At 38.1% G+C, this 14,951-nt stretch overlaps 1 protein-coding gene across 5 annotated transcripts in view; it reads left to right on the top strand.

The window, feature by feature from the left end:
• Positions 1-14,406, top strand: part of XPO4 (exportin 4) — a 117,903-nt gene extending 103,497 nt beyond the window's left edge. For all 5 annotated transcript variants that reach the window (XM_081815396.1, XM_081815398.1, XM_081815397.1 and 2 more), the window contains 8 exons: positions 332-506; positions 3,243-3,536; positions 4,808-4,988; positions 8,598-8,716; positions 10,358-10,489; positions 11,002-11,118; positions 11,550-11,642; positions 14,184-14,406. In XM_081815396.1, the coding sequence (XP_081671522.1) occupies positions 332-506; positions 3,243-3,536; positions 4,808-4,988; positions 8,598-8,716; positions 10,358-10,489; positions 11,002-11,118; positions 11,550-11,642; positions 14,184-14,381 (1,309 nt within the window). In that variant the 3' untranslated portion in view covers positions 14,382-14,406. The remainder of the gene's footprint in view (positions 1-331; positions 507-3,242; positions 3,537-4,807; positions 4,989-8,597; positions 8,717-10,357; positions 10,490-11,001; positions 11,119-11,549; positions 11,643-14,183) is intronic.
• Positions 14,407-14,951: the final 545 nt, after the last annotated feature.

Below are 14,951 nucleotides of genomic sequence, written 5' to 3'. Positions count from 1 at the left end.
CTTTTAATTTACTAGGTACTGTCCCAAGCATTTCATGTATAGTATTTTATTTAATCGTAAGATCAGTCTCAACCATGAGAGTTAGGTCTGTTATTACTGTTGTTCCTCCTATTTTACAGATCTGAAAACTAAATAAGAGAGAGTAAATAAATTTTACATTGTCAAATGACTGATGGGATTTGAGCACAAAATTGTGTGACTCCAAAGTCTATACCAAGTTTACTATACTGTACTTTAAAAACTAATTAAATTCAGTTACCTTCCATTATTGTTTGCTTAGTATACATACCATGTAAGTAATACATCTTATATGTTTTATTTCTGCCTGTAGGGCAAACTTAGTAATTCAGTGTGAAAACTGGTGGAACTTAGCTAAGCAGTTTGCAAGCCGAAGCCCACCTCTGAATTTCTTGTCAAGTCCTGTGCAGAGGACATTGATGAAGGCTCTTGTTTTGGGAGGTTTTGCACATATGGACACAGAAACCAAACAGCAGTATTGGACAGAGGTGACAGTTCCTTTTATTTTGATTGCACCCTCTTATATCTTACCCTGTGTGTTGCTGTAAAATACTCTGTGGAGACATAAACATGTCAGTCATACCTTTTCTGGTACTTTTCCCTTATAATGAATAGGTTGAAGCTTATTATTTTACAGATATCTTACAATTTATCCATATCTGCATACGTGATGACTTTTGAATATTACCAGGTGTTCTGTGGTTTGGGCACATTTTTGCCCACAGCTCAAATGAGAGCCTAAAGAATCAGTCTTGAATACGGAGATGCAAATTAACCACTATATTAGTTTGCTAGGACTGCTGCAACAAAATATCACAAATTTAGTGATGTAAAAATAGAAATTTATTCTCTTGGAGGTCTACAGACCAGAAGTCCAAGATCACGGTGTTGGTAGGGTTGGTTCCTTTTGAAGGCTGTGAGGGAGAAGATGTTCCAGGCCTCTCCCCAAATTTCTGGTAGTTTGCTAGCAGTCTTTGGCATTCCTTATGTTGTAGAAGCATCATCGTAATCTCTGTCTTCATCTTCATGTGACATTCTCCATGTGTGCATGCCTGTCTGTAAAGATAACAGTCGTACTGAATCAGAGGCCCACTCTCTAATAACCTCTTCTTAATTTAATTATATCTGCAACAACCCTGTTTCTAAATAAGGCCACATTCTGAGGTACATGTGGTTTGGACTTAACTGTATCAATTTGAGGGGGACATAATTCAGCCAGTAACCACTCTGGACACATTGCCTTATGTAAATTAGCTTTAAATCAGGAACCAAGAGTTACCAGTGTATGTAGGTGGGTGGCCTGTAGTCCCTGTGACTAGAGTGCTCTTAATGTCTGAGAAGGGACATGGTAACAGAATTAGGTAGTCATCTGTGACTTCAGACCAGAATTTAAATAATTGTATTATCATATGTACAGCTTTAAATAGAATTAAGATATCGTCATGAATATGCATTTTCACTCAGAGCAGGACTGATTATCTGAAGTTATGTCCTCTGCCAAGAGGAGTGAGAAAAGAGAAAAACAGGCAAGAGCTGTATGTTGGGCTTGACCCTGGAGAACAGAGGTTGGCAAATTGGAGCCCACAGACCAAATCTGGCCTGCTGTCTCTTTGTAAATAAAGTTTTATTGAAACACAGTCATGTTCAGTTGTTTACATTTTTATGTCTGGCTGCTTCTGTACTACAGTGCAATTGTAATTGGGTAGTTGGGCCAGAGATGACACGTTCTGCAAAGTCCATATTTATTCTCTGGCCCTTTGGAGACTTAAATTTCATCTTTGGGGGTGGGAACAGTTAATGAATTGGAGAGAGATGATGGTAGTGACAGAATTCTGTGAATGGCCTTGACTAAGTCATGTTCTGTGATTCGTGGTTTTTGGAACCTAAATTACTTCAGGAAGTGGTTTGACTTACATATGTTGTGAAATGATTACCACAAGAAGTTTAGTCAATATCCATCATCTCGTATAGAGACAATAAAAAGAAAAAACAAAAAGAAATTTTTTTTTCTTGTGATGAGAACTCTGAGGATCTACTCTTTTAACAATTTTCCTATATATCATACAGCATAATAATATATATTAACTATAGTCATCATGTACATTACACTCCTAGTACTTATTTATCTTATCACTGGAAGTCTGTACCTTTCAACTACCTTCCTCCAATTCCCCTTTCCCCACTCCCCCACCTCTAGTAACTACAAATATTTTTCTTTTTTACAGAACAATTTTTTTTTTACTAATCTTTTTCTGAGAGTTGGGATTTTTTGTTATTTTATTATTAAAATTCCTCATTGTAAGTAAGATCATATGATATTTGTCTTTGTCCAAGTTACTTAAGATATACCCTTAAGGTTTATCCATGTGGTTGCAAATGGTAGGATTTCCTCATTTTTTATGGCTAAATATTCCGTTGCATATGTACCACAACTTCTTTATCCATTCGTCCATTGGTGGACACTCAGGTTGTTTCCATGTCTTGGCCATTGTAAATAATGCTACAGTGAACGTGGGGGTTCAGATGTCTTCTCAAGTTACTGTTTTTATTTCCTTTGGATATATTCCCAGAAGTGAAATTACTGGGTCATATGGTAATTCTGTTTTTAATTTTTTGACGGTCCTCCATACTATTTTCCATTGTGGGCTGCGCCAGTTTACAATCCCCACGAATAGTGCACTGGGATCCCCTTTTCTCCACATCCTTGCCAGCATTTATCTCTTGTCCTTTTGATGATGGCCATTCTAAAAGGCATGAAGTGATGTCATATTGTGGTTTTGATATCCATTTCCCTAATGACTAGTGTACTGTGTATTATTTCTTTATGTAGGCCAGAAGTTATGATGACCCTCAAAATGGGGAATGTAGGGGTGCCTGAGTGGCTCAGTTGAGCGTCCAACCCTTGATTTTGGCTCAGGTCATAATCGCAGGGTTGTAAGATGAAACCCCTTGTTGGGCTCTGTGCTTAAGAATCCCTCCCTCCCTCTCCCCCACCCCCCCACTTGCACATGCACACATGCTCTCTCCCTCTCTAAAATAAATAAAATCCTTAAAATGGGGAATGTAACATGTGGTTCAGATATTCTTTGTTTTCAGTGCTTTTTTTGCCTCCAACAGTTTGTAATGCTTTAGAAAGTGAATATTTATCCAAGTTGAGGAAATAAAGTTGAAATAAATGAAGCATGTGAATTAAACTTTTAGAAAATTATGCTTTACTTTGATAGGTTCTTCAGCCACTTCAGCAGCGATTCTTAAGAGTGATAAATCAAGAAAACTTTCAGCAGATGTGTCAGCAAGAGGAAGTCAAGCAGGAAATCACTGCCACACTGGAGGCCCTGTGTGGCATTGCTGAGGCTACCCAGATTGACAATGTAGCAATTCTTTTTAATTTTTTGATGGACTTCCTTACCAATTGCATTGGATTGATGGAAGTTTACAAAAATACCCCAGAGACTGTCAATCTCATAATAGAAGTTTTTGTTGAAGTTGCACATAAACAGATATGCTATCTTGGAGAGGTAAGCACTTTCTAATTTTATCCCTTTAGGATTAGAACTCCTTAAAGTATAACAAAATAACAGATACTTTATTTTAAATTTAATGAATACTATCTGAAATAATATTTTTGTGCCTCCAAAAGAGTTTTCAAAAAGACTTCAGAACTTTGCAGAAGAACTCAGAGTTCAGAGGAAGGCTTATTGAAGGAATATAAATTCTTGCCCTAATACTGTTAGTAATCAGTAATATTTTTTTTAATATAATGTTATTCAATCAAACTCATCCAAATGAGGAATGTTTGATAAGACAAATGGTGGAAAAATTTAATCAATTTCTGTCTGTTGAAAGTCTAAGGTTAGGCTTAAAATTTTAAATGGCAATTTGTATCTTTGCTTTATAATCAAATGGATATTTAGACACTTTAATTCTTTTACGATCAGTAAGCAGAGGTGCATTAATTTTTAGAAATTATTTAGAAAGCTGTTTTAAAAGTGCCTTAAAGGAATATATTTGTAATTGCCTGCAGATTAGCATAAATCTTGTTTTAAACCATTTCATATGGGTTCCTGATTTATAAACTTTTTAGTTAGATCAAAGGCACTTGCTCAAAAGTAAGATTTTATTTTATAAATATTACAAATGTAGTCACAGATGCATGACTGAGAGGGCAGGCCATTGCCATTTATTTTGATGTTTAAGACTACTGTTTGGGGGGTGCCTGGGTGGCTCGGTCGTTAAGCGGCTGCCTTCGGCTCAGGTCATGATCCCAGAGTCCTGGGATCGAGCCCCGCATCGGGCTCCCTGCTCCGCAGGAAGCCTACTTCTCCCTCTCCCACTCCCCCTGCTTGTGTTCCCTCTCTCACTGTGTCTCTCTCTGTCAAATAAATAAAATCTTTAAAAAAAACAAAAACTACTGTTTGGTACTCTGTGCTTTTGCAAGTTAAACAATATTAAATCTTAAAATAATAAATGTTATACAAGAAGTTGAAACAGCAGAAGTAAAACAGTTCTGTTGCCAAAATCTTATTATCTCTCTAGTATGTATTATCAAATGAACAAAAAAATGGATGTCAAATTTTGTTAGGAAACTGCTAATTTTTAAAATATAACTGCCATCTTTAATACATGCTTTTTCATTTTTCTTAATGTTTTACAATAGTTTAAAACAAGTATTTGAGCTACTATTGGGATTCAGAGTAAATTTTTTAGGTTATAGATTCTTTTAGGGTTTATATTTTTTTCCCAAATAAGTTCTACTTAGTAGTGTAATTTATCGCCCATTCTCTTACAGTCCAAAGCTATGAACCTATATGAAGCTTGCCTTACTTTGCTGCAAGTATATTCTAAGAATAACTTAGGGCGGCAAAGAATAGATGTTACAGCAGAGGAAGAGCAATACCAAGACCTGCTTCTCATTATGGAACTTCTTACTAACCTTCTATCAAAAGAATTCATAGATTTCAGTGATACAGGTAAGATGTAGTGTGATGGTTTTAAACTTTGTTTTTATTATCTTTTTTTAAAGCAAAAGAATGTTTTTTTTTTTTTTTAAGCAAAGGAATGTTTTTAAGTGAAATTTTATGAAGTTCAGTTTATAAAATCATGAAAGTCAGTCTATTTGAAGCGAAGGTAGGACCAACATCCCTTCCTGCTTGGCTCTTCTAAGAATAATAGTAATATTACCTTCCATTTATTAGGTTCTTATAAATGCCAAGCACTGTTCATATCACAATGGCAAGAGATAGGTATCATTGTTATACTCATTTTATAGATGAGAAAACAGGCACAGAGAAAGTCGTGTCATTTGCCCACAGATCAATAGCTAGTAAGTTGCGGGACTGGGATTCACATCCCAGCATCTAAATGGGATGCCAGGACCAGTCTTTTCTGAGTTACACTTTATTTATTTACTTTTTTAGATTTTATTTATTTGAGAGAAAGAGTGTGTGTGTGAGTGAACATGAGCAGAGGTGAAGAGGGGCAGAGGGAGAAGAAGACTCCCGCTGAGCAGGGAGCCTGATGTGGGGCTCCATCCTGGGATCATGACCTGAGCCGAAGGCAGCCGCTTAACCAACTGAGCCACCCAGGTGCTCCTGAGTTACACTTTTTTGACTGAATCACTCCCCTGTGTTCTCGGAGATAGCTATCCCTGAAAACTGTAGCACTTTCCAGATTGCAGCTTGGTTGGGAACCCTTGTTGGGATGGGTAACACTGAATTCTGGAGCTGACAGGCCAACTTGGAAGGCCTAACCTAGGGGCTCACAGACAGCCTGACCTTGGGGGAAGTCAGTTGGCCTTTCTTCGTTTATTCTGTTAAAGCGGGTACATAATAAATGCCATTTGAAATGTCTTAAAGATTAGCTACAAAGTGTCAGGGTGCCAAGCATTGTTCCTGGCAACCAGTAGGTAAAAGAAAGTTGATATTACAGGCAAAAACTTTATTAGTAATTGAAACATCATTTATTTGCATAGTTTTCCTTCACTTGCCTCTTAACCCACTGCCAACCGTACCTTAAAACTCAAGGGATCTTGTTTTCTAAGAGAAAAATGAATCCTATCTAAAGCTTCCTTTCATACGTTGTGCAGACATTCATAGTAGTGGACACTTCTGACATCCTTGTAAGATTCTCTTTCTGAATTGGGTGCTATGACATTCCACTTTTTCCCCAATACTTGAGATTCTTCTTTCTCTGTTTCCTTTATTGATTTATTTTCCTTATCCACTGAACAACAGTGTTTTGCAATGTCTGCCCCTACCCTAAGCACAGTTTTACAGTCCAGACAGTTTACTCTCCTTCGCAGTTAACGAGGGGTACGTAGGAGAGAAGCACCGTCCTGCACTTCCCCTCAGTGAATTCTTTCTATACCAAAGCCTCAGCTGCCCATCTGTTTCTAGGCCCAGCCTCTCACCAAATGTCATTCACATGTTTTCTGATTTGTTCAGGTTGATGCTTCTCCATCCAGGAGTTCTTAACCTTTTCTAGAGCACGTGTGCCTTTAAAATCTGAAGTAGTTATTGAGCCTTTCCCTTAAAAAGTATATGTTACACCAGCCTCAGAGTTTTACGCAAGGTTAATAGTTGAGTTGTGAACCCTTAGAAACTCAGCTGTAGACTTTCTAGGGCTGAAAAGACCCAGGTCAAGAACCCTGTACTCTGAAGAGTCTGATTCAAAGTTAAAAGCTTGTACTAAAAGGGGTGGGGAGGGCTGTTAAAGGTTGTGGAGAGGGAAAAGGCATCCCAGTCATCAGGTTTGTGGTGCAGTCTGCCATTCTAAGAACACATTGTATAGATGAATGGCAGGTTTTCATAATAAAAAGGCAAAAAGATTAAAAGAAACAGCATTAGCTGATAAAATAGATGGCAGAAAGGAAGGTGATACTTTAAGTGATTATTTTTAAAATAATGGTAATTGAGATAAAATAGAAAATGCTTTAAATATTATGAAATACAATTAATATAGTAGAGGGGGAGATTAAAAGCATAAGTGGAATGGGCCTCTGCTCTATATTCTTGAATCCTTAGGAGAGCTTGTGGCTGGAGAGCCAAGTCCCACCAAGCACAAGGCAGGACGTTCTGTACAGTCCTGAGAGCCCTATCTTTTAGGAGCAAGCCCTGGGAGCGGGGTGGGAGCTCCAGGACCAGTTTCCCAGGGCTCCAGAGCAGGCTTAGGTTTCCTGCGGGATGCAATCCAGGTTCACCAGTGCCCGGCTTCAGAACATGGGATTCTTCCAGCTGGAAAGGAGACTCCTGGGGAAGAAGTTCACAATTAGGCTGAAAAAGTCATTTTCAAATAGAAATCTTTTTTTTTTTTTAACCTGATTTTATCTTTTTGTCTGTTATACAAGTAATTCGCTCTTAATAGAAAATTTTTTAAGTTCAGTGATAAAAAAATCACCCATTCTTTGACATAATCTAGAGTCCAGTATAAATGGCATTGTGGTCATTTCCCTTTTGGTTATTTTGTACAATTTTGTGATCGTACTCTAAATATAATTTTATATTCTGCCTTTTTTTTGTTAATGTGTTGTTAGCCTTTTCCTTGTCATTAAAATTTTTCATGACCTTTAATGGCTGCATGGTACTACACATTTTGGAATTTAACCTGATTCCCTGATACTGGACGTTTGGAATATTTATGGTTTTGCTGTTATAAATGGTGATGCAGCATTCACTTCTGTGGACAAATCTGTGTCTGAATTTCTGCTTATATCTTTAGTATATACAGGGCTCAAGAGGCTCTTAACATATTACTTTTGAAGGTAACTTATACTATATCCTCACCAGCATTTACATGTTATCATTTAAAAGTCATTTTTAATTTAATGAATCAGAAGTAGTATCATTGTTTCATTAATGAGTAGAATGAACTGTTGTTTGGTTTTTGTTTTTTAATTTTTTAAAAAGATTTTATTTGAGAGAGAGTGTGTGTGTGTGAGAGAGAAAGAGAGCACAAGCAGGGGGGAGGGGTAGAGGGAGAGGGAGAAGCAGACTGTCCCCTGAGTAGGGAGCCCAATATGGGGCTAGATCCCAGGACCCTAGGATCATGACCTGAGCCAGAGGCAGACATTTAACCAACTGAGCCACGCAGGTGCCCGAATGAACTGTTTTTCATTGGGCTTCTGGTTTGGTTAGATGTTTGTGCATTTTGCTCACTCACCTATTTAGGTCTTAGGAGGATTCTTAATTTATATACATTTTTTATGGATTAAGGATAATAATCCTTTTTCATATTGGTAGTTATTTTTTAACTACTTTTTTCTGTAACATTTTAATTTCTGTGTTTTCCCCCATTGCTTTACAGCATAGAAAATTCACACACCTAAGAGGTAAAATAAGTATTACTGTGGAAATTATTTAACTTACGGTGTAGTTTGTCAGCGGAATAGGTTTTACTTTACTTTTATCATTGTAGAATAATATTGTAAACACGGAGTAGCTGCATCAAGTACTCAGAGACCCTAAAAAGTAAAATACAAAAGGATGACCCAGGGCAAGACAAGGATAGAATATATCTAACTCTGTTAGTTTATTGATGTTGCAATTCTAAGACTGCCTTTTTTTTTTTTTTAATTTTCATAGATGAAGTGTTCAGAGGACATGAGCCAGGGCAAGCAGCAAACAGGTCTGTGTCCGCAGCTGATGTTGTTTTATATGGAGTGAACCTAATTCTGCCTCTGATGTCACAAGATCTTTTGAAGGTAATTGAAGACAGTGAATGTGAATATGCAAAGTGTGTATGTTTGGAGTTAAAAGATATTTTAGACAAGAATAGACCCTTGATTTAATTAAGGGGGTATAAGTACCTGCTTATCTGTTAAGTACACATGAAAACTAGAATTTTAGGTTCCCATTGTGTTATTCGCAATTGTGCATGCAGTTGAGTACGCAGCTCATGCCCTCATTTAATCTTGCCCCAGAGTCCTGCGTTCGCTGATAATTAGTGACAGGAAAAAAATGGTTCTTTTAGAAACTTAATTCTAATGTTAGCAGTTCTGATTCCCTCATCATTTGTCATTAAGCAACTTAAGTTATATGTTTGGGTGTATTCCACTGATACTTTTGAACATCATTCTCAGATTTGAGGGATTGAGCCATAGAAGGCATTTTCTAGCCACCCCATATGGTAAGAAACCAAGACTACCACAGTTTTTAAATTTGTGTACATTCCGATGACCTCGTGTCTTGGTTTCACCAGTCAGTATTGGTGATGATGAGGCTGCCTTTTCTTCTTTCTTTTAAGTACCATAGGGGAGGGGAGTCTGTTTTATGAGTTGTCACAGAGGGTGAGGGTGGGGACAAAGATGTGGATGGGGAAGAAGTGGGAAGTGTGTGCATGTGCGCATGTGTGGAGCTCACACAAGGTAGAGTGGGAGAGGGAAAGAGAAGTCAGTCGTGGGAAGAAAGAAGATAGAGGTTGAGAAGTGGTTGGACTTTGCGGTTAAGAGTAGGAGTTGCTGGGGCACCTGGGTGGCTCAGTCATTGGGTGTCTGACTTTGGCTCAGGTCATGATCCCAGGGTCGAGTCCCACATCGGGCTCCCTACTCGGTGGGAAGCCTGCTTCTCCCTCTCCCACTGCCCCTGCTTGTGTTCCCTCTCTTGTTGGGTCTCTCTGTCAAATAAATAAAATCTTTAAAAAAAAAAAAGAGTAGGAGGTGCTGCCAGATTCCCACAGAGTGGGCTGGGACCGCATGCTTCTTTCCCTGAGAAATGTCTTTGGGAGAGGATACTGATGCCCCGTGAGCCGAGTATTCATGTAGCCACTGTATATTGCTTTGCTTTTAGGGTTTTTTTGGTTTGGTTTTGAGGTTTTTTCCTCATCAAATAGACCATTAAACAGATGTGTATTCCCTTAAGTAAAGTTAAAAGTGTGCATTGCCTACTTTTTACTTCAGTTTTCCAGGACTGTCAACAAACTTTTGGAAGTGTGAAGGAGTGGATATTCTATTCTACATAGTCTTAACAATTAGTATTTTTCTAATATGCTGGAATGCAAATAAACACATTTGCAAAGGGTTTTAATCATAGGTCATTTAATAATTTGAAATTTGACTGTTTTGTCTACTTTTTCAAGGTAAACAGATTATCTGGAATTGGCTGTAGCTTTTATTAACTGTCCAGAAGATCATTGTTTCTACTATGTATTACTTTTGTATACTAAAATATTCCCTTTATTATAACTTATTTTTACATTTAATTTGGTCTTCATGTCTTCTAAATCAATATGTTTTAAAGAAATCATTGTACTTTAAGTTTGTTGGTTATTATTTTATTTTACTGCATTAATGAAAATAGAAATTAGATATCAGTAAGCATCTAAATATTTAATATTTCTTTTTCAGTTTCCAACCCTTTGTAATCAGTACTACAAATTAATCACATTTATCTGTGAGATTTTTCCTGAAAAAATACCACAGCTTCCTGAAGATCTTTTTAAAAGTCTGATGTACTCTCTAGAACTAGGAATGACATCATATCCTTTAAATGAACATCATTATCATTTGTCACTTGGGGTAAAAGATCTTACCTAAAGAAAAGTTTTTAAAATTTGTATTTTTAATTTTTCCTTAGTGGTTTAGTTTTATTTCTTAAGAAAACAGTCATCTACCTCCCTGAATTCTGTTTCTTTCGTTAGTTTGCCTCACCTTCTCCTCCTTTCACAGATCCCAAAGGCGTTTGGCACCTGGTCCTGAAGTCACTCTTTCATTAGGAGCCCCAATTAGTAATGTCATGTACTGTTGCTGAGTCTCAGATCTTAGCTACCTGATAGTAGAGAATAATAAGGCTTTTTATCACTTGTGTCCTCATGATCAGAAACCTAGTACAGTCCAAGACCCCCTCAGAAACACCAGAAGCCTCTTCTCACATAATGCCATACACTAATCTACTCCTCTGTATTCAGTCCTAGAATTTGATAATAGCTATAACTTTTTCATCTTTTATAAGTCAAATGTATCTAGTTTGTTCCTTGACCTTCATGATCAGAATGAGTTCGGAGGTTTGCCAGCTGTGCCTGGAAGCTTTGACACCATTAGCTGAACAGTGTGCTAAAGCACAAGAAACAGATTCACCACTTTTTCTAGCAACACGGCACTTTCTTAAGGTAAGATGTTTGGGTGGCCTGTCGTGAAACCATCTGCTTTAATAAGTATGGTCACTGCATGTACATCTTCATTCAAATGAGGAAATGCTTACATCATTCATAAAGCAGGAAATCATTACTTTTTCTTCACTGTGCTTTCTGGAGATCAATTCCCTGGGTACATTATTCTCTGCTTTTATTGTGTGTTCTTGAAAATCGATGTGGGAAAGGCAACAGGGAATTTGGTCATTTGATGATTTCACGTATCACAGCAAGGGGTAACATCTGTACATTATGATTGGATTTTTAAAAAACTGTTTTCTTTAATTTTCAGATTTATTTAATAAGAACAACTACCACCCCTCTTTTTCTTTTTTGGAATGGGGAGGGGCTGGAAGATTGAATGATCATCATATATTTTTATTTAGAGGTTTTATGTTGTGTACTTTCAGCTGGTTTTTGATATGCTGGTTTTGCAAAAGCACAACACAGAGATGACCACTGCAGCTGGTGAAGCTTTCTACACGTTGGTGTGCTTGCATCAGGTACTGGACACAAGTCTCTTCATGGGACTCTTCTCATTTTTTTAGCAAGGAGATTATTCTTGCAGAGAGTGGGCCTTTAATACTTCCAGTTCTTATAGAGTCTGTGACTCATTGCTTCAGTTCTGTCTCAGGCTATATTTCTTTACTTCCTTGTCAGCTCTGACTTTCTGTGTTTATTTGACAATCTGTTTGTCAGTTAATAAGGACTTCTTTTCCTTTCTCCACTGTTGTGAATCATCCTTTGCATTGATTGCTGCCCTAAAGCTTGTCCTTAAACAAGTGTGCTAGGAACCAGGAATCAACCTGAAAGAATAGCAGTGAATGTTTTCTGTCCTTGAGGAATTCACAGTTTTGTAAGGGAGACCAGATGAGTAAGACTGGGAACCCAAAGGAGTCTGCCTTGAGAAAGCATGGAAATCAACAGTGTGTATTTCCTATCATAGTATGCAAAATGTATTACTTAATATTACACTGTGGAAAAGAGTATATTGTTTCATTTTATTTTGCTCAGCCTTTAAAGACTCTGAAGTGCTCACTCACTGTTTGGGGTTAATGTAATGGGAGAAAAGTTCCGCTATCTCACCTGTCCCTTCCCTATTCCAATAGAGTAGGTACCCATCAGGTATATGAGAAGAACCATATTGGGTCATCAGCTGCCTTAGTTTCCCAACACTCCTTTCCCCTCTTTTTTGTCTGTCCACCCCCACCGCCACCCCCACCGCCAAGCACATGTAAATGTCCTGCATGACTAAATGACTTTTTTTTTTTAATTAAAAAGCTTTGGCTTTTTTTTTTTTTTCCTTCCTTGTATAGAGTCCATAGCATTTGCTGTGAGTGGCACTCAGGGTTTGGTTTTATTTACCTTTTTAATAAAGATAGGATTTTGAGGCCTTTCATATTACTTAAAGACTCCCTATAGACTTCCTATACCATCTGCGCCCCAAGCCAGAGGTACTCTGGCACTTCAGTTCTTGCTGTGCTCTGTAGGAAAGGTACCCAACTCAGGTCTGTGTCCTTTTGCTATCATCTTACTTCCTTGTTGCTTACTAGGAAGATAGGCTTCTTGTTCCCATAGATATAAGCCATTGCATTCCAGTTGCCTTTTTTTAAAAAACCATATTTACACATTGTAGAAAAGAGAGCAGGGCTTTAGGTGTGGCTGGTATAATATCTTGCTGGGTCTGGCCCCAGAGGGACTACCATTTCTTTTGAATAGGGAAATGATTTGAGTTTATACTTAACTCCTCTGTGAGCAGGTCTGTCCCTTGGATAAAGCATTTGGGGTGGCCATCCTGATTCCATGCTTGTGGGTCAGGGATGGCATACTATGCGTTACTCTTCCTTTCCAGATGTAATTAACATTTCATTTCACCATTTTGGTCTATCATGATATTCCAAGAAGCTAATGAAAAATAATGTCAGACCTGCTTTTTTTTCAAGAGAGTTTATCTTGAAAAGCTGTTTTGGTTGAATGTCCCTTAACCCCACACCTACTCCTCTGTATAAGGCTTTATTATAGAGGGCATTAAAAATAGAAGCTCTACACATACACCCCCACCCCTACTCCCATGTTCCTGTATTTCTTCCGCTCCTTCTCCTGCCCTTTCTTCCAGAGCCACTGGGTCCATTACTGGTTCAGAGCACATGTGCTCATTCAAGTATTCTACTTCCACCTTGAGAAAAGACTGAAATACACTCCTCCCACTATGCCACCTCCTCCCAAACAACTCCTGTCTGCCTTTGTGTGACTCTGCTGTCCTCAGAACTGTGTTGACAGGATGTCTATATTAACCTCTGGGAAATTGTTGAAAGTCAGGTTGCAGACTTAGGTTATATATAAAATGCAAAATAAATATGAATAATGTGCTTGGAAAACAGAAGAGGCGACACAACAAAGTTGGTAATCGCATGACTTCTGGAGCCAAGCAGCCTGGATTCTTGCTTAAAAGCAGTGCAGTCTTGGACATACTAACCTCACTGTATGTAAGAACTTCGTCTGTGAAACAGGAGTATAAACAGTACCTACTTCATAGGATTGTTATAAAAAGTGAGTTACTGGGCGCCTGGGTGGCTCAGTTGGTTAAGCGACTGCCTTCGGCTCAGGTCATGATCCTGGAGTCCCTGGATCGAGTCCCGCATCGGGCTCCCTGCTTGGCAGGGAGTCTGCTTCTCCCTCTGACCCTCCCCCCTCTCATGTGCTTTCTCTCATTCTCTCTCTCTCAAATAAATAAATAAAATCTTTAAAAAAAAAAAAAGTGAGTTACTAATGTAAATGACTGGAACAGTACCTGAAATATAGTAAACTTTCAGTAAATGTTAACCATTAAAAAGAGTTGTTGTGATCATTTCACAGTGTATTCAAATAGGGAATTACACCTGAAACTAATATAATGTTATATGACAGTTACACTTTAATATAAAAGAGAAAGAGCTTTCAGACCCTGCCTTTCAGAATCCCACAACCCCAGTACCTGATGTGATCTACTTGTGTGATATTTGAGGAAGATAAATGTTCTTATGTGTACTTTATCTCTTCAATAGGCTGAATATTCTGAATTGGTTGAAACATTACTGTCAAGTCAACAAGACCCAGTTATTTACCAGAGATTAGCAGATGCCTTCAACAAGCTTACTGCAAGCAGCACTCCTCCTACGCTGGATCGGAAGCAGAAGATGGCCTTCCTAAAGAGTTTAGAAGAATTTATGGCAAATGTTGGTGGTCTCCTTTGTGTAAAATAAACAACAAAACTTTATGCTTAATTTAGATCTTTCTGCAAAGTGCACTGAATTGCTAAAAGCTGACTTGAGTCTTGTCCTGTTCTTCAGTTCTTTGGCCGTTTTGGATTTTGGAGAGCCTGAAAGTTTGATATGTAATGCAGTGAAACAGGAGAGGTCACCTTTGAATCAGCTTCTGCAGTTGGGTGTTAGCCACAGTCTGTCATATATGTCTTGTAGATTTTGAATGGTGATTTAAGATTTCCAATTCCATATATGTGCAAACAGATATGGGCACCATGAAATGCATATTCAGTGCCTTTCCCCCTTTATCAAAACATTAGGTGGCTAGCCAAAGTTTAGAATTTTTGTTAAATTAAACATTAGATGGACATATGCTCCCCATTGTTTCTCAAAATGTTGTCCATACATCACTTGCATCACTCGAGGAGCTGGTTGAAAAGGTAGATTCTTGGGCCCAACTGTAGATCCTCGGGAGTCAGAATTTCTGTGTGTTGGGCCTTGGATTCTTCATTTTAATAAGCTCCTCCCCTCTGCCACCCCAAAAGTTTTGAATCAATGCAAAAGACATTG

This window comes from Leptonychotes weddellii, chromosome 3, assembly GCF_054177405.1.
Source record: "Leptonychotes weddellii isolate Sample4059 chromosome 3, ASM5417740v2, whole genome shotgun sequence".
In the NCBI taxonomy this organism is placed as follows: Eukaryota; Metazoa; Chordata; class Mammalia; order Carnivora; family Phocidae; genus Leptonychotes; species Leptonychotes weddellii.
The sequence above is the reverse complement of the archived record's forward strand: the minus strand, read 5'-3'. Positions and strand labels throughout refer to the sequence as shown.